Here is a 25,063-nt window from a genome sequence, read left to right as displayed (position 1 = left end):
TTCCTTATTAGGATATTTCTACTTAGTACATAAACTTTATATAATGATTATTCCCCTATCTATGTATACAGATAATGCTTTTGTAAGGAGAAAATAAAAATAAACAGTTTAAAAAATAATAAAAATTTCACATTACTTTTTCACTGTATACTAAGTAGATGACAAAAAATTATAGGAAACATAGATCTTCAGATCTTAGAAATCATCTATTTATTCAGTGCCTGCCTACTCTTACTTTACATATTATTCTAACAAGACATTTTAAAAATTTCACAACCCAGGCCTCTCTGGTGATGCAAGGGGTTAAGCACTGCACTATGAAGCAATCTGCAGCCTCTGCAGCAGGAGTTTGATCCCCAGCCGGCCAGGGAGTAACTCACATGGAGAAGCAGACCTCTCCTGACTCTCCCGCTGCTCCCCCCAACAGTGTATTTCAGTCAATCTGCCTGTTCTGTTCCCCATTCTGTTTCTGGTGAATCCTCTGACCTACCCCTACCCCTGCATCTCTGGCCTGCACTCCAGCTCTTGTATGCATAAATAACTAAATCTTAAAAAAAAAAAATTCACAACCCAATACTACTACAAGCGTAAGTAGTTAGACACTGAGTCAGACGCAGATATTAATGAAAACAAATAACTGAAAACCTGACCTCAAAAAGGATAATAATAACTATGATGATATAGTCTATATCATTTTATACAGCAATTTGAACTTTACACAGCTGCTTAATATTATTCATCTTAAGATATCAAAAGTTAAATTTTTCTTTAGTATTTTATAATTGAAAAAGCAGACCTCTACAAGTTAGAAAATAATCAAAATTAATTAAAATAGGGAAGACTTCATCATTAAGGAAACTATTGTTACTGAAAAAGTTTATAAAGCAAGGCTCCTTAATTGGAAATTTTATGTTGTACCAGTACATTCTGATCTCCAATTGCTCCCCAAATATGACTACAGCATAACTACTGGGGAATCAAATTACTGCTTTTCTTTGGGAGATTTATTGAACTACTGGCCCCTTAATAAGTGTAAGACTTTGCATCCCTCCCCATTCCACTGCATATAAAAGCATTCAATCAAGAATATAAAATAAGAACATAAACATTTTTGCTTGTTTGTTTCACCAGAATGTGTTTCTGGAGCCAGAAGGGAAAAGCCCCTCTTTCTTAAAGGGGTCAGCCCTTCAAAGGTGCATTAGCAGCTGCACATTAGTGCTAAGGGTTTCAGTTACTTCCTCAAAGTAGATTAGGAATTGAAAGGATTATAGAGAAGAACAGTGGAGCAGATTAACTGAATTTAAGAGCCTTTCCTCATATTTTTCAGTATAAATTTGGTAACTTAGATTATTCCAATAGAAAATGCTTTTGGTAAATTTTTAATTTGCCTATCCACAACTAAGTTTATATTGAACCTGCCCCTAACACACATCGATACAGCCCTTACCTCTGACTGTAACAACTTCATGCTTCAGAACATGTGAGTTATATGAATGGAGTCTGTCAGCTCCTCTTTTGTTCCTGGGCTCCCTTCTTGTTAAATCACAGATGTGAACTCATCTACCTTGAGACCACACTGCAAAAAACTGTATTCTACTTGATTTTAGTTGTCCTCTTCTTTTTAATCCTATCATTCCATTTCCTGGTGGTGGTTGTTTTTTCTTCATTTAACCTGAGCTGACTATGTAAACTAAATCCCAAATTTATCTCCAATTAGCACATGCTGGAATAGTGAATAAGGACTATTCTTGTCTGGGAAAACATTACTATGTATGATCTTACCATTAATATGGCAAAATTAGTAGTATGGTTGCAGCGGCATTTCAGGAGATTGCCAGGGCCACTGTCTTTGTGACAGCCATATGTGTCCCAATCATTCTCTGAAGCATTCCAGAAGACGCAAGCGTAGGAGTGGATTTGGAATTTTTGGGAGTCGTACTGTGAATTGATGACAATTGCAACTGTTATTTTAAGACTTAATTGGTTAGAAAAAATGAGATAAGAAATCAATTAGATATGTACTAAACATAACATCTTCATTAGAGATTGGGGAGGGAAAGGAATACAGAATTTACATTAGTTCATTTGAATTAATTTTCTGACAAAATATGGATGGGGAAGGTTTAAATGAATACTTTCAAAAATTTTTCAAGGATTTTCTCTATGGATTTCTTTTGTCCAATCTATCCCTGTTTTTGAAATCAAAAGCACAATGAACTTTTATTTCTATTAATGGGAAAACTCACCTCTGGGTTAATGGCCATTTCAACAGAAGTACTCAAATCATTTTTATTTTCTTTAGTTTGGCTAAAGGCCATTTCAACAGAGGAACTCTCTTTTTTCCCATTTTCTCTAGTTTTAGTAGAGATTATTTTTTGACTAAAATCTGAATAAGTTTTAAAAGTTTTTGATTGGAAAAACTTGTTGTTTTGATACACTACAAAGCCACATCCACTGGCGTTACCTGTGAGGGCAAAAAAAAAAAAAACACACCAAAAAACATTCCAATGTATTTTGATCATTTACTATAAAATTATCATTTCATCTAAATATTCAGATTCATTACAAGAAATTATGTTTACCATTATTTTGTAATTTTGAAAAATCTCCATATTTCTAGATAGACCTTCTTGACTTTTTTTTTCTTTAATTTATATCTCTTTCTCTTTTGATCAAATTTGTCAGAAGCTAGAGAGTGACATCAGCATCACAGAGGAGTAAGATGCTACCTTAATTTCATGCCTTTAAACTACAGCCAATAGAACCTTCAAAATTCAAATAAAACTCCTCTGTTCATCAACCCAGGACATCAGAAAAATCCACCTGTCTATGTGTCTGAAGGTGGGTGGAGCTGAGTTCACAGATGTGTTGAAATTGGGGTAAAGGAAAGAGAGGAGTTGCCAGATCTACCTGCAGACCAGGTGGCAGGAGGGTAGACAGTATGAACACATACACCTAGGTCCCTCCTCCCTTTCTGTCCACCCCACCCAAGGCCCAAATTACTGAAGAGAAAACAGAATCTGAAAGCTAAAGCCACAGTACCACCTACTGGAAATAAAAAGATAGGCACCCATTAGCTAACCAAATGTGCAGAACAGAGAAGCACATCGACAGAGCTGAAATCCACAACATGGGATCACAAAAGAGAATGAAAACCTCATTAACAAACTTAAATATACAGAATTTCATGACCTAACGGAGAATTCAGAATGACTATCATGAAGAAATTAACAAATTACAGGAAAGCATTGGAAGACAACTTAATGCACTCAGGAAGGATATCCTTTTCATCTTCCCCTTTAATGTTTTTGTTTGTTTGTTTTCTCATATTATTCTGTTTTATACGTAAAAGGAAAAAATCTGTATAGATAAATGAATACAAGATGACACCCACAGAAACAAGTCTATCTTAGATGTGAAAATTTTATAAAAGTCTCATGGTAGCTACAGAACAAAAATCTGGATGATAGACACAAAGTTTTAAAAAAGGAGTAACTAGAGGAACCCACCACCGGGGCAGACCAGGCGCGCAAGGAGTACATCCCCACATCGCCACTTTAGAACAGGGACATTTCTTAAGTAAAGACTGCTTGAAACCGGCAGAAGGCTCCCGAGGAGCCAGAGGTGAGCTGGGAAGTTCGCCCATGCCAGGCCACTCTGGCCTGCAGTCCCAGCCCAGAGCAGGAGCGGGAATCCACCGCTGGGGCAGACCGGGCGGCAGAGGAGTGCAAACCCGCATTGCCTTTTTAGAACAGGGACCTTTCTTCAGTAAAGCCTGCTTGAAACCCACAGATGGCTCCCGGAGGAGCCAGAGGGGAGCGGAGAAGTTCACACAAGATGCTGGCCAGTACCAGCAACACAGGTCCCAATGCATACGGCAAATTAGAAAACAGACAGTAGGGAGTAGAAAAACCACATGCAACCCAGCAACTCCTCAGGAAAAAAGCACACCACAAAAAGAAAACCACCCCCGAGATTGCAACGACAGTAAATTGGAAGAACTTCTGAGCCTTCCAGGAAGAGAATTTAAAATTGCCATGATTAAAAAACTGACAGAAGTCATAAAGGAAAAGAATGACAAGGGAAAAACAATCAACGATCAGAAGAATGAAATTGAGTCCCTAAAGAGGGAAGTAAAAGAAATGCAGGAGATCAAAGAATTAATGGAGATGCTAAAGAACTCTGGGAAAAGCAATGAGGGCAGAGGGATGTAATGGAAGAATGAATAAGTACTCTTGAAGACACAGAAATAAAAAGAACCAAAACAAAAAAGGAAAGAGAAGTAAGAAGGAAAAAGACTGAACAAAGACTGGGAACTATCTGACTCCAAGAGGAAAGGAAATATAAGAGTTATAGGAATACCAGAAGGAGAGGAGAGAGATGTAGGAACAGAGAAAATATTCAAGGAGATAATTGAAGAGAACTTCCCAAACGTGAAGAAGGAGCTGAAAATTGATATACAAGAAGCAAGAAGAACACCAAACTTCCACGACAAAAGGAAAAATACAGCAAGACACATAATAGTAAAGCTCCCAGAATCCAGGACAAGGGAAAAATAATGAAGCTGACAAGAGGGATGAAACAGATAACATTCAAAGGAAAACCAATCAGGCTGATATCAGACTTCTCTGAAGAAACACTATGGGCAAGGAGAGAGTGGAGGGACATAGTCAACAGACTCCAAGAGAACAGATGCCAACCAAGAATACTCTATCCCACAAAGCTCTCCTTCCTCTATGAAGAAAGAATAAGGACCTTCCCAGACAAAAAGAAACTCTGGAATTTCATTACGACTAAACCCCCACTCCAAAAAATACAAGGAGTCCTAAAGCCAGAACCTCAGAGGGACGAATAACAATGAAAGGAGGCCAAAAAAAAAGTTATTAAAAGAATAAAAAAATAAAATTGAAGGAAAGACAAACTCAATGGCAAATATAGATGCTAACATATCAATATTAACTCTAAATGTAAATGGACTAAACTCTTCAATAAAAAGACACAGAGTCGCAGGCTGGATTAAGAAACAAAACCCAACCTTTTGCTGTCTCCAGGAAACACATTTAGCTACAAAAGATAAAAATAGACTCAAAGTTAAAGGATGGAAAACAATCCTACAAGCAAATGGACCAAAAAAGAAAGCAGGAACAGCTATACTCGTATCAGATAAAACAGATTTCAAACTCAAAAAGATAAAGAGACCCCAACAGTAGCTACATTATGATCAAGGGGACAATACTTCAAGAAGAAATAACACTCATTAACATATATTCACCAAACGAAGGAGCACCAAAATATATCAGACAACTATTGTCATCTCTGAAAACAAGCATCAGAGAAAACACAACATAGTGGGATACTTCAACACACCACTATCAACAATGGATAGATCAACGAGACAAAAAATAAGTAAAGACACTAAAGCTCAAAATAAGGATCTAGAGTGCTTGGGCTTAACAGACATCTATAGAACACTAAACTCAAAAAAATCTGAGTACACATTTTTATCAAGCTCACATGGATCATTCTCCAGGATCGATCACATACTGGGACACAAGACAAACATCAACAGATACACAAATATTGAAATCATACCAACCACCTTTTCTGACCATGAAGGCATCAAACAAGAAATAAACCATAAAAAGAAGGCAAGGAACTCTCCTACCTCATGGAGATTGAAAACCACACTTCTGGAAGACCACTGGACTAACGAGGAGATCAAAGAAGAAATTAAAAAATTCTTTGAATTGAATAATAAGGAGGACACCAATTTCCTAAATGTATGGGATACAGCAAAAGCAGTAATAAGGGGAAAATATATAGCAATAGAGGATCACATCAAGAAACAAGAAAGAACTCAAAGAAACAACCTAATCTCGAAGCTCAAAGATCTAGAAAAAGAACAACAACAAAAAAAAAACCCCAAACCAGTAGAAGAAAAGAAATAATAAAAACCAAAGCAGAAATAAATGAAATCAAAACTAAAAAAACAATCCAAAAGATCAATGAAACCAAGAGCTGGTTCTTCAAAAAAATCCAAAAAATAGACAAACCCCTAGCCAGGCTCACAAAGGAAAAAAGGGAGAAAGCACAAATAAACAGGATCATAAATGAAAGAGGACAAATCACAACGGACACAGCAGAAATCAAAAGAATAATCAGTAACTACTATGAAGAGTTATATGGAAACAAGTTCAACAATCTAGAGGAGATGGACAAATTCCTACAACTGAAAATCACCCAAAGCTAGATAAAGAAGAAATAGAACACCTTAACAGACCAATTACAAGCAGCAAAATTGAAATGGTAATCAAAAACATCCCCAAAAACAAAAGCCCAGGACCTGATGGATTTACAAATGAATTCTACCAAACATTCAGAGACGAATTAGTGCCTATCCTTCACAAACTCTTCCAAAAGATTGAGAAGGAAGGGATAATACCAAACACGTTCTATGAAGCCAACATTACACTAATACCAAAACCGAATAAGGACAACACAAAAAAGGAAAACTACAGGCCAATCTCCCTAATGAACACTGACGCAAAAATCCTCAATAAAATTTTAGCTATCAGAATCCAATAATGTATCCATAAGATAATTCACCACGACCAAGTAGGAGTCATGCCAGGGACACAAGGATGGTTCAACATCTGAAAATCAATCAACGTTATCCAACACATCAACAAAAAGAAATATAAAAACCATATGACAATATCAATAGATGCTGAGAAGGCTTTCGACAAAGTGCAACACCCATTCATGATAAAAGCCCTTGAAATTCTTGGGATACAAGGAACATACCTCAATATCATAAAGGCCATCTATGACAAGCCAACAGCCAGTATCATTCTCAATGGTGAAAAGCTGAAAGCAATTCCATTAAGATCTGGAACAAGACAAGGATGTCCACTCTCACCACTGCTTTTCCAATATAATACTGGAAGTCCTAGCCAGAGCAATAAGACAAGAGAAAGACATACAAGGAATCCAAATTTGAAAAGAAGAAGTCAAACTATCACTATTTGCAGATGATATGATAATATACATAGAGAACCCCAAAAACTCCACAGAAAAACTAATTCAACTCATCAATCAGTTCAGTAAAGTGGAAGGATATAAAATCAACACGCAAAAGTCAGTAGCCTTCCTATACACAAACAATAAATCTGAAGAAGAAGAAATCAAAAAAACCATCCCTGTTATTATCAAAACAAAAAAAATCAAATATTTGGGAATAAATCTAACAAAAGAGGTAAAGAAATAGAGCAATTATTGATGAAATTCATATGGAATCACAAAAAACCCTGAATAGCCAAAGCTCTCCTGAAAAAAAAAGAAGGAATGGAGGCATCACACTCCTGACTTCAAACTATAATACAGAGCCATAATCATCAAAATTGCATGGTATTGGAACAAAAACAGACATACAGACCAATGGAATCGAATAGAAAATCCAGAATTAAACCCACAGATTTATGATCAACTAATCTTTGACAAAGGAGCAAGACTATGCATTGGAGCAAAGAAAGTTTGTTCAATAAATGGTGCTGGGAAAACTGGGTCGCTACATGCAAAAGAATGAAGCTTGACCACTACCTCATACCATACACAAAAATCAACTCAAAATGGATTAAAGAACTATACATAAGACTTGAAACCATAAAATACATAGAAAGAAATATAGGCGAAACACTACGTGATATGCACATCAAAGACATATTTACAGACACATCACCCAAAGCAGTAATAGTGAAGGCAAAGATAAACAGCTGGGACTACATCAAATTAAAGAGCTTCTGCACAGCAAAAGATACAATAATCAAAACAAAGAGAAACCCCACCAACTGGGAGAACATTTTTGCACACAACACTAATGATAAAGGACTGATCACAAAAATCTGCAAAGAGCTGATGAGACTCAACAACAACAAAGAAAATAACCCAGTGAAAAAATGGACAGAAGAGCTAAAAAGAAACTTCTCTGAAGAGGAAATGCAAATGGCCAACAGGCATATGAAAAAACGTTCAACATCACTTGTAATCAGGGAAATGCAAATCAAAACTACCATGAGATACCATCTCACACCAGTGCGAATGGCACATATTAAAAAAAACTAGCAATAACAAATGTTGGCGAGGGTGTGGAGAAAAAGGAGCTCTTCTGCACTGTTGGTGGGAGTGCAAACTGGTCCAACCACTATGGAGAGCTGTGTGGAGATTTCTGGACCTACTAAAGATAGAGCTTCCATATGATCCAGCAATTTCACTCCTAGGTATTTACCCAAAGGACGCAGAAACATCAATTCCAAAGCACCTGCACCCCTATGTTCATAGCTGCTCTATTTACAATAGCTAAGCTTTGGAAACAACCCAAATGCCCAAAAATAGATGACTGGATCAAGAAGATGTGGTACATATATACCATGGAATATTACTCAGCATTCAAAAAAGATAAACACATGCAATTTGCAGCAACATGGATGGCGCTGGAAGGGCTTATGCTCAGTGAAATAAGCCAGAAAGAAAAAGAAAAATACCGGATGCTCTCACTCATAGCAGGAATCTAGAAAACTTAAATAAGGGACCAGGAAAATGAATAACTATAAGAAAGTGAAAATCAAAATCAACAAACAATTATGAACCAGAGATACTTTTTGGGGGGTGGGCGGCGGGAGGGGAGGGATTGGGGTCAGAACGGGGGGGTTGTAATTGTATGGGGAATATAAAAATAAAATTTATTATTTAAAAAAAAAGAAGAAGAACTAGAACACCTAAACAGACCAATTACAAGCAGCAAAATTGAAATGGTAATCAAAAACATCCCCAAAAACAAAAGCCCAGGACCTGATGGATTTACAAATGAATTCTACCAAACATTCAGAGACGAATTAGTGCCTATCTTTCACAAACTCTTCCAAAAATTGAGAAGGAAGGGATAATACCAAACACGTTCTATGAAGCCAACATTACACTAATACCAAAACTGAACAAGGACAACACAAAAAAGGAAAACTACAAGCCAATCTCTAATGAACACTGACGCAAAAATCCTCAATAAAATTTTAGCTATCAGAATCCAACAATGTATCCATAAGATAATTCACCACGACCAAGTAGGAGTCATGCCAGGGACACAAGGATGGTTCAACATCTGAAAAACAATCAACGTTATCCAACACATCAACAAAAAGAAATATAAAAACCATATGATAATATCAATAGATGCTGAGAAAGCTTTCGACAAAGTGCAACACCCATTCATGATAAAAGCCCTTGAAATTCTTGGGATACAAGGAACATACCTCAATATCATAAAGGCCATCTATGACAAGCCAACAGCCAGTATCATTCTCAATGGTGAAAAGCTGAAAGCAATTCCATTAAGATCTGGAACAAGACAAGGATGTCCACTCTCACCACTGCTTTTCCAATATAATACTGGAAGTCCTAGCCAGAGCAATAAGACAAGAGAAAGACATACAAGGAATCCAAATTTGAAAAGAAGAAGTCAAACTATCACTATTTGCAGATGATATGATAATATACATAGAGAACCCCAAAAACTCCACAGAGAAACTAATTGAACTCATCAATCAGTGCAGTAAAGTGGCAGGATATAAAATCAACACGCAAAAGTCAGTAGCCTTCCTATACACAAACAATAAATCTGAAGAAGAAGAAATCAAAAAAGCCATCCCTTTTATTATTGAAACAAAAAAAATCAAATATTTGGGAATAAATCTAACAAAAGAGGTAAAGGACCTATACAAAGAAAACTATAAAACACTGTTAAAAGAAATAGAAGAAGACACAAGGAAATGGAAAGACATCCCCTGCTCATGGATTGGAAGAATAAACATTATTAAAATGGCCATCCTACCAAAAGCAATATACAGATTCAATGCTATTCCAATAAAAATTTCAATGTCACTTTTCAAAGAAATAGAACAATTATTGATGAAATTCATATGGAACAACCAAAAACCCCGAATAGTCAAAGCTCTCCTGAAAAAAAAAAAGAAGGGAATGGAGGCATCACACTCCCAGACTTCAAACTCTACTACAAAGCCATAATCATCAAAACTGCATGGTATTGGAACAAGAACAGACACACAGACCAATGGAATTGAATATAAAATCAAGAAATAAACCCACAGATTTATGGTCAACTAATCTTTGACAAAGGAGCAAAGAATACACGTTGGAGCAAAGAAAGTTTGTTCAATGAATGGTGCTGGGAAAACTGGGTCACTACATGTAAAAGAATGAAGCTTGACCACCACCTCACACCATACACAAAAATCAACTCAAAATGGATTAAAGAACTAGATATAAGACCTGAAACCATAAAATACATAGAAGGAAATATAGGCGAAACACTATGTGATATGCACATCAAAGACATATTTACAGACACATCACCCAAAGCAGTGATAGTGAAGGCAAAGATAAACAGCTGGGACTGTGGACTTCTAATGAGTCCGATCCTGAACCACGACCGTGAAGGAAATCAGACATGGGGGACTGTCATGTCCAGCATGCAGTAAATTTTTATTGTCTTAGTGCTCATTATATACTATTTTAATTGTAGCAGGTGTAACATCAAAGCATACCACATAATGATAACATGTATGCATGATTAGTCTATTTTCTTACTATTATCTATTTACTTCAGACAGTAGGATACCAGGCGGTTAGTTCTCACACACATAATCTTATCGCCTCCTAGCCTGATCTGGGAAGTTCGTTCATTATTTTGTTGTTGTCAATCTGTGGAGATGTACGCAGTTCACTTCCAGGCTCTCAACACCCAGTCCTGTCACCCAGAGGTTTTCCTCCTAGACGCATGTGTTTTCACATGCCTTAGAGACTCGGGTCAAGGCCCTTTTGCTCACTACGCATGGTGGCCGCCTCCAACATGGGACTACATCAAATTAAAGAGCTTCTGCACAGCAAAAGATACAATAACCAAAATAAAGAGAAACCCCACCGACTGGGAGAACATTTTTGCACACAACACTAATGATAAAGAGCTGATCACCAAATCTACAAAGAGCTGATGAGACTCAACAACAACGAAGAAAATAATCCAGTGAAAAAATGGACAGAAGAGCTAAAAAGAAACTTCTCTGAAGAGGAAATGCAAATGGCCAACAGGCATATGAAAAAATGTTCAATATCACTTGTAATCAGGGAAATGCAAATCAAAACTACCATGAGAGGGCCTCCGGTGGCGCAGCGGTTGAGCGCTGGGTTGCGAAGCTGCCCGCAGCCTCTGCAGCGCCCGTTCGATCCTGGGCTGCTCCCAGGCCACCGGAGGAGGGTCCCACATGGCGCGCAGACCTCTCCTGCTGCCCGCTGCTCCCCTCAGCAGTGTACCTCGGTCCTTCTGCCTGCTCTGCTCCCCGCTCTGGCTCTGGTGAATTCTCTTACCCTCCTGCGCTTCTGACCGTAACCAGTGCTTGTATAAACAAACAAACAAACAAACAAATAAATAAATAAATCTTTAAAAAAAAAGAATATTTAAAAACTACGATGAGATACCATCTTACACCAGTGAGAATGGCACATATTAAAGAAACTAGCAACAACAAATGTTGGTGAGGTTGTGGAGAAAAAGGAACTCTCCTGCACTGTTGGTGGGAGTGCAAACTGGTCCAACCACTATGGAGAGCTGTGTGGAGATTTCTGGACCTACTAAACATAGAGTTCCATTTAATCCAGCAATTCCACTACTAAGTATTTACCCAAAGGACACAGAAACATCAATTCCAAAGAGCACCTGCACTCCTATGTTTATAGCAGCACTGTTTACAATAGCTAAGCTTTGGAAACAGCCCAAATGCCCAAAAATAGATGACTGGATCAAGAAGATGTGGTACATATTCATCATGGAATATTACTCAGCATTCAAAAAAGATAAGCACATGCAATTTGCAGCAACATGGATGGCGCTGGAAGGGATCATGCTCAGCGAAATAAGCCAGAAAGAAAAAGAAAAATACCGGATGGTCTCACTCATAGCAGGAATCTAGAAAACTTAAATAAGGCACCAGGAAAAAGAATAACTATAAGAAAGTAAAAATCAAAATCAACAAACAATTATGAACCAGAGACACTCTATGGGGGTTTGGGGGTGGGGAGGGGAGGGATTAGGGTCAAAATAAGGGGTCGCAATTGTATGGGGAATATAAAAATAAAATTTATAATTAAAAAAAAGGAGAAACTGAGGAATCCAGCAAGATGGCAGCACAGTGACAATTCCTGATTTGCCATCTCCATATATTTACAACTAGATTGCAATAAAACAGAGCCAGACAAATGGATGACCACAGCAAACAGCAAGAGCAATTTTAAATGAACTGTTTATGGTAATGCCAGGGAATACAATCAACCATAGGGAGTGGTGGCAGCTGTGCAAGCCTTTACAGTTGTTGGCTCAGGGCACACACCAATATTGGAACTCTTGAGACCTGGCGCTACACTGGATATGGATGCCCAGGACAAAGCGTATTGTCAGAGAACTTGGGGGATTGGGGGTGGAGAGCAGGGACTGCTGGCTTGAGCCTGAAGTTCTCAGTGTAGAAGAGCTGGAGCCTGAACTGGTGAGGAGAAACAGGTCAGATCGCCATGATCTCCTCATAAAGGTGGCCTCTATTTTAAACCAAGATCAGGATATTCAAAATATCTACCACCTCCCATCCCAGGGCTAAAACCAAAACAACAAATGAACACTTGCATAAACTAAACTTCAAGCACCTGTTAATACAGGAAATGATCTACCAGGAGAAGGCTGTAAAAGAAAACATCTCCCAATCTGTGACCCCCTTTACTAACTACTTCTGTGCCCAGTATTGCATCTAGGATTGAAAGATAACCTAGAGTAGACACTATGCCCAGGTAGCTGACCCAGATCAATAAGTTTCAAAGGAAATTAAGAAAATAACTCTATTTTCTAATTGCTTCAAAGAAATTAAATATCTTGAAAGTTACCTCTCAAAAGTAAAGCACCTATAAATGAGAAATGCAAGAGAACTTGGATTGCAACACGAGAAGACAGAAGGATATTTCATGCTCCTGTATGGATATAATCAATAAAAACAAAAGTTCCATCCTGCCCAAAATTATATATAAACTTAATGCAATGCCCAATTGAAGAAGATACAAAAAATTAAAGAATATTCCATGCTCACAGATTGGAAGAATTAACATTATTTAAATGGTCATTTTACCTAAATCAATAATGACACAATGATAACCCTATCAAAATTCCAGTGGCATTCTTCACAGAAATAAAACAAAAAAAATTACTTGGAACTACAAAAGACCCCAAGTAGCTAAAACAACCTTGAGAATAAAGAATAAAAGTAGTGGTATCATTCTCCCTAACTTCAAGCTATGCTACATACAAAGTGATCATCAAAACAGCCTGATATTGGAATAAAAGTATATTCACATTATCAATGGAACAGAATTTAGAGCCCAGAAATAAACCCACACATATATGGAAATTACTATATGACAAAGGAGCTAAAAGAATCCAGTGGAGCAAGGGAAGTGTCTTTGATAAATGGTTTTGGGAAAACTGGACACATACAAAAGAATGAAACTAGATCACTAAAACCATAAACAAAAATTAACTCAAAATGGACTAAAGACTTGAAATAAGTCCTGAAACCACAAAATACACAGGAGGAAACTCAGTATTGAGTTCTTCAATACTGGCCTTACTGATGTCTTTATGAATACATCTCCAGCAACAAGGAAACAAAACAAAAAGTAAACAAATGGAGTGATACTAGATAAAAGTTTGGTTTTTCTTTGTGGCATATTTCAAATTCTATTGCATTATGGTCAGGAATTATGCCCTGTATAACTTTTATTTTATAAAATGCATAACCTTTCCTTGTGGACTAGTAAGTGGTCAGTTTTGAAGTGCTAATGTATTGACAATAATAATAAGCAAACCAAACATACACATCTACTTCTAGTCTTTTTCTCAAATGAAAACATTCAATACCAGAAAATACATATTTTATGAAAACTCAATTGATAATAGTTCTGAAAGAGAAAAATAAAGTCAGTATTGTTTCTGGATCTGCACTCTGTGGAGTTGTGTTCCCATTAGCTTTGGCCACATATTTTGTGAATCCTGCCATCTGCAAGGGATTTTTGAGGAAAAAACTAAAATCATCACTATGACGTGGTCTAGTAGAGATTATCATAATCTGTCAGAGCTCAAACTAATTACTCAGTGTGACACTAAGTACATCAATATGATTTCTGATTCAGTGGATGTTATTAATTCAGTGAAGTTGAGTGCATTTTCTAGAAGAACAAAGTTTAACACCTACCATTGGAAGTACTGAGCAAGATCTGAAGTTCAGTCCGTTCATTCATATCAAGGTCATTCACATTTCTGTCTACACGTGTGGAGCTAGAATCAAGAAACTTACTAGATCCTGTGAAGAAGAAAAGAGTAGAACTGGAAAAGTCTATTTTTTATGAATAGAGCATTATTTACGGTTGGGAATGGAATACCCTCTGCTATTACAAGCAGAGATGAACATCTCACCTTTCATTACAGAGAAGCGAACGTTTTTGGTAGGCTCTTCTGTGCCTTCAAGGAAATCAACGGTCTGTACGGCTACATTAGGTTCCACCACTGAATCGTTGCCCAAAGACAAGGAATACGTCTCCATTTGGTTAATAAGGCTGAACAGAATAAAACAAATCAACGTAATATTCTTGAGGTTAATCATAAAATCAGAGATGTGTTTTCTTCCGCATTCCAGCAAAAAAAGGCATGACTATAGAATCATGCAATTATGACAAGTGTCAAATCACCCAAAATAATTTTCTTTTTCTTTTTTAAAGATTTATTTCATTATTTTTTTTAAGATTTATTTATTTATTTATACAAGCACACTAGGTACAAACAGAAGCGCGGGAGGGTGAGAGAATTCACCAGAGCCAGAGCGGGGAGCAGAGCAGGCAGAAGGACCGAAGTACACTGCTGAGGGGGGCAGCGGGGCAGCAGGAGAGGTCTGCGCGCCATGTGGGACCCTCCTCCGGTGGCCGGGGAGCAGCCGGGGATCGAACCGGCACTGCAGAGGCTGTGGGCAGCTTCGCAACCCAGAGTTCAACCGCTGCACCACCGGGGAAGCCCCAAAATATTTTTTCTTATTTTGTTATATATATATATTAGGTTTCTGGGGCACAGTCTCCAGTGAAGGGTCATGGGTGCCAGAAAGCTAGAACTCAAGAATGGCAGATCTCTCTATAGAAATACTCTTTGTTGGGGCCTTCCCTGGTGGCACAGCGGTTGAGCGCTGGGCTGCAAAGCTGCCAGCAGCCTCTGCAGCGCCGGTTTGATCTCCTGCTGCTTGCGAGGGTCCCACATGGCGCGCAGACCTCTCCTGCCACACACGCTGCTCCCCTCAGCAGTGTATTTCCTCAGTTTGCCTGTTCTGCTCCCCGCTCTGGCTCTGGTGAATTCTCTCACCCTCCCGCGCTTCTGACTGTACCCAGTGCTTGTATAAAAAAACAAAACAAAAAAAAACTCTTTGTTGTGCTGCTCTTCATGTAAAGGATGCTGCTCTTACCACCATTTTACGGCTGTGTGCTCCATGTCCCTCCAGAAGGAAAGGTCAAGTTCCACTTATCCAGCTCCCTTCTCTCACCCAAACCCCCCAGGGTCCAAAACATCTCTTATGAGTTAAACAAAGAAGGGGGGAAGCACACCGGTCTATGGTAAAGCACTCTGGGTGCTCTGATGCTGGGTGTGGGAGGGAGTAGTAACACATATCTGAGAGCTGTGAATCCATTCCCCTAAATCATTTACCATGTTGTAAACCAATCTTACCGCAATAAAGAGAAAAGAAAATCTGTAGAATAGAATTAAAACAAATTGAACGTTAAAAAAAAGAAGATATAAGGGAGTGAGTATCCATACTGCTTTGGTTGTTTTTTTTTTTTTAATAGAAACATGTTTTATTTATTTATTTATTTGTTTGTTTGTTTGTTTTGTTTATACATGCACTGGGTACAGTCAGAAGCGTGGGAGGGTGAGAGAATTCACCAGAGCCAGAGCGGGGAGCAGAGCAGGCAGAAGGACCGAAGTACACTGCTGAGGGGAGCAGCGGGCGGCAGGAGAGTTCTGCACGCCATGTGGGACCCTCCTCTGGTGGCCGGGGAGCAGCCGGGGATTGAACCGGCGCCACAGAGGCCGCAGGCAGCTTCGCAACCCAGCGCTCAACCGCTGTGCCACCAGGGAGGCCCTCCATACTGCTTTGAAATGGGCCCAGGCTCCTTCTGAAATTTTAAGTCATAAAATACTCCAGTTAAATTGTTTACACACTCTGTACCACCACCTCACAGAATTACAATTTTTTGAATATTCTATTTCATGCTTTTGTGCTTTTCTACCTTGAGGGCTCAATGCTAAATAGATACTTCTGTGATAAGAAAATTTAGAACTACTTCTAGGAATTTATGCTAAAGACATAATGGATCATGAAAACAGAGAGATGTTTGACAGCTCAAAATGTTAAAAGACTTGTTCAACAGGAGAGTTGCTTAAATAAAAATATTTGTATTATGTGGCATCTAAATTTTATGATGCAGATATATAGGCATTTATATTAAAAAGATGTTTAAATGTTTTATTAATTGACAAAACACATCGCTTCTCAGCCTTTTGGCTAAGATTAAGTGTAAATGACAAAACATGTTAAAAATCAGTAGAGTATATTATATATATCACATACATATATAAACAAAAATGTGGAAGAATATATACGAATAGGTGAATAAGGTCAGATGACTTAAGTTTTTCCTCAACTAAATATTTTTTTCTATAATGAGAATGCATATTTATTAAATTTGAAGAGTTAACATAATTGTATAAAATACATAAATTCCATAAAACCTAAAAAAGATAAATCCATGTAGGATAAAAAGCACAGTGAATCCCAGTGAAAGATTCTCTATGTATTAAAATCATGAGTTTTAGTACAAATATATAATCAAAGTAATCCAGAACATAGAAGTCAACAAGAGAGACTCATTGTAGCCTTGGGAAAGCTAAAGAAAGTTTAAATTACACCAGGATCTTGGGGAGAGCCAAGTTGTGGGTGATGGATTGAAAACCTTTCCTGCAAAGTTAAGCTGTTATTTATGGTTCTGTACATTGGAGTGGGAATTGCTCCAACTATGAATGTTGAGTGTCCACTGGCTACTCCAAACTAAGGCTAGAAAAACAAGCTCTAATCTAAATCATCCCAGTTACTCTCTCTTTCTCCCAGGACATGGCCTGAAAGCAGGAATTACCACTGACTATAAAAACTGCGATCAAATGGAAAACCAAGGCTTCAGTCTGGTTTCCAGAGGAATCAACCAGTTAGTGCATTCATTAGATGAAAAAACCATTGTTAATGCTTTGACCTGGGGAAGTAAATGGCACTTTGTCAGATTTTCTTCCCAAATTGGAATTGTGCTTACCCAGAAAAGGCACTTTCGTTATTGAGAGAAGCAGCTATTTGAAAAACAACTTCACTGGCATCTAGAAGTTGACTTACTGTTGTTACAGCAGTTTTTTTGGCCTGTGAAGAAGAAAGCACAGGTGATCATGGAAGATAAATATCATTATAAATTATTATGATATCAAGCAGTAACACTGATACGGTAATCTAGAGGCAAGTATTTTTTAAAATTAGTTTGTTTATATATATAAAATGGCAAAGAAAATAAAGGTAAGGCACAGTAAAAAATAGAGACTTGGTCAATTTGGAGACTTGTGTCTCTGACTTTGACCTCCCAGCAAGGTCTTTCCCAGACTCCACTCTACACCTGAGAATGAATAAAGAAGTTTGGGGTATTTTTCATTTTTTCTTCTCCTCCCCTTTTATCAAACCTCATAAGTTTTACCTCAGGTGAAGCCCCTCGGGAAGTACTGAGGATCTGTGTGGCCACATTAGCAGCAGAATTGATGTCCCCTGGAGTTAATATACTGGCATTAGATGTCAAAATCTGGGCTTCGGTGGAAAAATTCTCAGGAATATCTGTGCTATTCTGTAGCTGTTTGAAAAAAAAACACAACTAACTTTATACAACTATGTCTAATTCTTGGCAAACAATGCAGGTGGATAAGCTGTTATTTAGCTCACTCAGTCTTTTTGACATCACATTCACTTGGTTTTTCACGTTTGCTTCTTTCATTGCATAAAAAGGACAAAATACATGAGGGCTGGTGGTTTTCCTAGACTTCACTGCCTGACAATGTTAACTAACCCTGCCAGGTTCATAGCTAGACCAGTGCCACTCAAGGTGTGCTGCATGGACCAAGGTCGGCTCACTGTTTGCTAAAGGAAGATAAACACATAAATTAGGAGTAAGTGCTCAGAATCTTATGTAACAATTGTGTGTTGCTGAATCTAATAACTTTTTAAAAAGATTCGTATTTTATACATCTTTTTCCATTTTATTTTCCTTGTAATTCATTTTATTGTTTTATTGATCTGCAATGGGTTGTAAATTTTTAAAAATTGGCTTTTTAGCACAGATAGTTTGAGAAGCACTGACCTAGACAACTTTTCCAGATACCAATAGAGGCTGGACTCTAAATTGTGAGGCAAAAAAGTATTAATCCACATAGTCTTTAGTGAAATAGGGTGTCTCTGTGTGTGTGTGTGTGTGTGTGTGTGTGTGTGTGTCGCTTAGTTTTCACTAGATGGCAGCATCATTCCAAAAAATGAAACCATAGTTACAGACTAGTAGCACTTGGGGAAAGAGTTGGAAACAAAACTCTAGGTAGTGACAAATAATGCTTTTATTCAACGGCTGGGTCCTTGCTATGTGGTAGGCACTATGCTAACGGTTGCACAGGTGTTGTCACATTGAATATGCAAAACAACACTGAGGTTTAGCAGCCTCAACCCTATTTAAAGGCTTTGAGAGGTTGAAGAGCACCCCAAATTTCATATAGCTTAGAAGTGATAGAGCAGAAGCAAAAATTGGCTTGTCAAGCTCCAGAATGGGGAGTTGTTACCCAATCTGTGCAGCTGGCACAACCACAGGGTTGGCAGCAATCTCCATACTCAGCTCCCTTTCCTACCCTTCTTCCACCTCCTACCTATCTGTGACTAAAGGAGCCAATGCGGTACAGTGTGGACTTTAAAAATCAAGAGCAGCTTCACTACCTGTTGCCTGTGGTTCAGAGACTCTCAGAGACACTGTTTACTCATCTATAAAATTGAAGCATTAATAACTAACTATATAGTTGTTACAAGAATCAAATAGAAGTTTATATGTATAAAGCGCTCTGCACAGTATTTGGCTTGCAGTAGGTACTAAATAATTAATAAATGCCATTAGCTTTTCTTATCCATATTATAGGAATAACATCTGACTCACAGAGAGATCCAAATGAAGAAATGTATGTAACATGCTCAGCACCTAGAACGACCACATAATTTCCCTCTTTTTCACCCTGGTTGGGCCTAGGTATTAACAATTCTATGATTTTGCACTAAGGTCTATACATAGTCATAATAATTTCATCTGCATGAAAAACTGTCAGGTCAGATATACTTCCTATTTCAGCTGCTCATGGATACAGCATAGACCAGCATCAGGTTCTAGAGTCTCTTGTCGTAAAAGATTTTTGGTCATAGTTTTTTCTTTATATTCTGATGCAGAAGACCTTCAATAACCCCTTCTTTTGCTCTCAAATTTCAGGGCTCTATTTCAAATCTAAACTTTACTGATCTAAAAAGATAAGGCCATTTGAAATGTGCGATAGATTATCATTTGCTGAAATTTGCCAAACATGTCCACTGTCTCTTTTCACAAACATGTCAACTTAAAAAAAATGTATGGTTTCAATTATTAGTTTTTGTTTTTCTAATTTAGAAGATTTAAAAAGCATTGAATTGACCCTCAGATATATGAAGAAGAAAAAACTTCACACAATCGGAACCTTTTCCATTTGTCCATCACGTGGGCCTGTAGCATACCTTTGCGTCCAGGTCTTGCAGAGTTTCACTACAATTTCCTATGTTCACATCATGCAGTGCTATGCCTCCATTTGCAGTAAAATCGCACAATCGGGTTGCCATCGGTTTGCCCTCTTTAATAAAGAGAAAAAAGAGAGACAGCGTTTGCAGAGACAGCAACACCTCCTCCTCTCTACTTGCCCCTTCACGGTGTCTTCTTGTTGTCCTCTCATCAAGAGGTGGAGTATGTTCCTCCATTTCTAGAATTTGGGGTGCCCCTGGTATCTTGAATTGGCTATCAAAATGCGATAGAAATGATGTTGTATGAGTTCCAGAACCTAAGTCTCAAGAAGCCTTGAAGTTTTGGTTTTTGCCTCCTGGAACACTGTCAGAGAAGGAAGCATCTGGAGGATGAGAGGCTGTGGAGGAGAACGCAGGCCCTTCAGCCAACAGTCAACACAAATGCCCAGGTGTGTGAGATCATCCAGGACCTTGCAGCCAAGTGTAGTTATCAGAGTCAACACACAAACCTATGAGAAATCTAAATCATTGTTTTTTAAGACTTTATGTTTGGTATGTTTGGGGTGGTTTGATAGACAGCAATGAAAAAATGGATCAGTTACTATAGGACTGGTGGGTGTGGGGTGGCGACATGCATCTAAGGAGGTGTGACCCTATGCCTATGAATCACATACCCTGTTATAAACCAATGTTATCACAATCAATTTTTTTTCAAAAGTATTTTAGGCAGATACACTTGTCTTGATTTTTACTTGTTTATTCATTTTGCTATTTATCTTTTCTTTTTCTTTTGAGGCAACACTGGTTTACATCATTGTTTGTGTATTAGAACTATAGGAACTTCCCTTCAGATACTGTTACCACACTGCCCTAGATGTGGTAGAATTCAAAGGTAGAATTCAAGGTAGAATTTTTCAAGGTAGAATTTTTCAAGGTAGAATTTTTCAAGGTAGAATTCAAACAACCAGGCAACTTTTTCTTTCCTTTGAAGTATACAAGGAAGATCTGCCTTCCAACAACTAGGGACATAAGAGTTGTGAACTGAATGTGATGAGGGAATACAAGGTTAAATGATGAGAAACAATATGAAAAAAATTTTATTAGCTATAGAATATATTGCTCTTTCCTTCTTTATCCAAATCTGGGTAATTATTCAATATTTGTGTCTCAATAAATGCTTGTTGAATCATTGGGCTTTTTTTTTTTTTTTAGAGGCATTTTTTTTTATTTATTTATTTGTTTGTTTGTTTGTTTATACATGCACTGGGCACAGTCAGAAGCGCGGGAGGGTGAGAGAATTCACCAGAGCCAGAGCGGGGAGCAGAGCAGGCAGAAGGACCAAAGTACACTGCTGAGGGGAGCAGCGGGCGGCAGAAGAGGTCCGCGCGCCACGTGGGACCCTCCTCCGGTGGAGCAGCCGGGGATCGAACCGGCGCTGCAGAGGCCGCGGGCAGCTTCGCAACCCAGCGCTCAACCGCTGCGCCACCGGGGAAGCCCTCATTGGGCTTTTTTCCTAAGATCATCACCCAGGTCTCCCTACCTCATTGTCTTCCTATGGCTAATACTTAAGAGGCTGCTAATAGATCAAATTGCCTCCTGCTACCTTTAGAGCGACAGCTGATCCAAAGTCAGCTTTCCTCTGAAAGAGCTTTGGCCAGCTACTTCTTGGGGAACAATTAGAAACACTGAAATTAGAGATTACTTCTACCAACACAAAGTAGATGTTTAAAGTGACTTGAAGGATGACTACATCTCTATGACATAATGAAGACTTCAAACATATCAGTAGGACTTTCTTTTTTAGTGGTCACATTTCAAAATTGTCTTTTCCTGTATGTTACCTACAAGTAAAAATCTATCTATTCAAAATCATTGGAAAATATTTTGATCATTTGTAATATAAAATAGAATTAGAAGTAGTTCTTGATATGAAACTAAAAGGAAATTTGTGAATAGTTGGAATCCATCTTTAAAATTATTTTATAGGGCCTCCCCGGTGGCGCAGCAGTTGAGCGCTGGGTTGTGAAGCTGCCCGAAGCCTCTGCGGTGCCGGTTCGATCCCCGGCTGCTCACCGGCCACCAGAGGAGGGTCCCACATGGCGCGCAGACCTCTCCTGTCGCCCGCTGCTCCCCTCAGCAGTGTACTTCGGTCCTTCTGCCTGCTCTGCTCCCCACTCTGGCTCTGGTGAATTCTCTCACCCTCCCGCGCTTCTGACTGTACCCAGTGCTTGTATAAATAAATAAATAAATCTTTAAAAAAAATAAAATAAATAAAATAAAATAAAATTATTTTATAAACTCAATCTGAAATTCAAAAATAAGTATAATAAATATTTTCATAATAGTTGCTAAGAAAAGAAAAATAACCAAATGAAAAATGGTGATTCTTTTGTCCCCAAAAAGAACTATACATCCCACAAATGTGCCTTTCCTCGATTGGTACAGTACTGACATTTTTACTTTTCCCAATTCAGTAGTACACATAAAAACAACTACATCTGTTTCATAAATTATAATGAAATATTTAAGACATGTGAAACATGTAAACATAAGATCATAAATAGTTGAGTAAGCATGATATATGTGGTCAGAAGTAATGTGGATTTTGAAAATGGAATGCCTGTGTACATAATCTCTTAAAGTAAAAAAGGCACATAAAGAGAGCAGTGCATGTAATTTATTCAGTGTTTCAAAGGGACACTATTATACATATTTAAATAAATATGAAATTTTCTCCATAACCATTACTGACAGAGTCCTACCAAACACTTTCATAAATTATCTAGAAGAGACTGTTATTATGATATTAGGTATGCAGGGAATGGATGATAACCCAGGAGAGGTGAGTGATGAGAAGATTATCAGGTCAAAGTTAATGCAAACAAAGGACAAGTAAAACATTTAGAGAAAGTCATATGGGATAATGAACTCAAAGCTCTCAGAAAAGGGATTTATGAATTTCCAAGAGCTAATTTCAGAGGATATTACCTAAATGACATTGAAATCAAATAGGTCATCAAAATCCTGGATGTCATCAGGGAGCATGTTAGAAATAGAAAACATTTCCCTATTTCCTGCCTGTATTTTTGGAATGCCTCTATGTAAACAAGATTAATAATGCTTCAGGAAAGGTATCATGAAGCTAGAGAATGTTCTAAGATGAACATCTAAGATGGCCAATGGAAAGAGCACCAACTGTGGGCAGGCTAAACTGCATCTCTGCCCAGAAAGATGAAGTCTGAAAGCTGCAGTCTAGCTAATCCTTAAAATGGAAACAAATTATAAAACTCAAGGAATAGATGTTAACCTGATTGAACTCCTTGAACTCTGGAGGATACAGAAAACTTAGAGGAGGACAGAAAATTAAAAGGAATGTATAACTGATCCCTATTATAGTGTTTTCATATTTTTTAAATTAGAATTATGTAAGGTAACACCCGATCTTTCAACACTGGCATCATGAAAGGGAATGAAACACTTCCACAAATCTTTTTTGACATCTCTTCCAGCGTCTAATAATAATTGGGAGGATGATTGGTATGACCTAGCACAGTGATTCATGTGCTTAAAGTGAGATGTTTGGAAAAACATACCATTTGGGGTGTCAGGGCCACATGTTTGCACGGAATGTCCATATCTTCCCACTGGTATTTTTTCAAAAGTAAAGTTTTCATAAGTGCTTTTTTCACAGTGATTGTCTATAATTGAAAGAAAAAATAGATATTTCAACATAAATTATATGTTGCTTTTGAAATTTTCAAACCAGGTAAAAGTCAATGTTCAAAATCTTATACTTTTCAAGACACTAACAAGGGTATAAACAAATGGTAACTCAATTTAAAGAAATGTTGAATTAAAAATTCAGAAGTATTTTAAAAAACATCTATCTGGTGTAACTTGAAGGGTACTAGAAGACTTATAGAACTCACTGTACCCCACCCCCACCCACCCACACACACACACACACACACACACCCCAAACTTCATACTTTCTTATCTGGTTAAGTCTTTACTATTAGAGTAAATAACAGGTTAGATAACATGTTCCAGGTAAAATGTGCACAATTTATAACATGGTAGAAATGTAGAGACTGGATGTGTTCATTAACATATCAGCGAGAGAACATAAGACTAGTTAAAATCTTAAGAATTAAAGATATTTAATTTCCATAATATAAAGGTCATCATGACAATGTGGGTCAAAGCAAAAAAGGCCAAATTTGAGGGATATATATAAGATGTATTGCCTGGAGGGGCTGTGGGAAATGACAGGAGTGGACTTCTAGGGCCCTGGAGCCTGAGCAAGTAATGTGATGTGTGCAGAATATTGGGGAGCACCTGGCAGATCAAGAAGTGGCTTCAAATTTTGATTAAATTCATATTAACTCATTACATTGAATCAAATCACTTTGAACATTAATTAGATTCAAATCACTAATATAATAATATTTCTTCAAGAGAAAGGAAGAAAAGACAAAAAATTTCAGTATACACTTGGATAGGAAGATATATTTGATTTCAAAAAAGTTAAATATGATAAAATTGTGACATTTGAAATGGGGTATTATGGAATATCATCAATGAAAAGATCTGAGAAAACATATCTCTCATTGCCCTGTATTCTAATGCAAATACACTGTGGCCAGAAGAAAAAGCAACTGTGAGCTTACTGAGGAACAAAACATACAATGTATTGAACATTCAATTAAATAGCCTGAGAAAAACCTAAGAAAACTCGGTTTTTACTATTGAGCTAATAAACACATCTTAAATCCATCATCGTTATGGCCATTGTTGTTATAATCATAACAGGAGCTTAAAGAAGCTCTGCTGCTGTCTTTATGGACAAGAATCACCTAACTTTCATACACTAGTATTATCACAAGTAACCTACTGATTGTGCATCTCAGTCCTTTCCATTCTTCTGGACAAATGCATCTTCCATTCATCCACGTACCACCATTCTGGCAGAAAAATGCAGTGATGTCTGATGTAGGGCAAATGGTTTCTAAAAAGAAAAAAGAAAGAAAGAAATAACAGAACAG

At 37.7% G+C, this 25,063-nt stretch overlaps 1 protein-coding gene across 1 annotated transcript in view; it reads right to left on the bottom strand.

The window, feature by feature from the left end:
• ADGRG7 (adhesion G protein-coupled receptor G7) overlaps window positions 1-25,063 on the bottom strand; it is a gene marked incomplete at both ends in the record, with an annotated part of 78,437 nt that overhangs the window by 44,806 nt on the left and 8,568 nt on the right. Inside the window, 9 exons of the mRNA XM_084232642.1 lie at window positions 1,783-1,938; window positions 2,247-2,464; window positions 14,358-14,465; window positions 14,579-14,718; window positions 17,506-17,606; window positions 17,932-18,081; window positions 20,019-20,131; window positions 23,612-23,716; window positions 24,913-25,026. Coding sequence (XP_084088768.1) covers window positions 1,783-1,938; window positions 2,247-2,464; window positions 14,358-14,465; window positions 14,579-14,718; window positions 17,506-17,606; window positions 17,932-18,081; window positions 20,019-20,131; window positions 23,612-23,716; window positions 24,913-25,026 — 1,205 coding nt within the window. The remainder of the gene's footprint in view (window positions 1-1,782; window positions 1,939-2,246; window positions 2,465-14,357; window positions 14,466-14,578; window positions 14,719-17,505; window positions 17,607-17,931; window positions 18,082-20,018; window positions 20,132-23,611; window positions 23,717-24,912; window positions 25,027-25,063) is intronic.

Source organism: Talpa europaea, assembly GCF_964194135.1.
Source record: "Talpa europaea genome assembly, chromosome: 4".
NCBI lineage: Eukaryota > Metazoa > Chordata > Mammalia > Eulipotyphla > Talpidae > Talpa > Talpa europaea.
The sequence above is the reverse complement of the archived record's forward strand: the minus strand, read 5'-3'. Positions and strand labels throughout refer to the sequence as shown.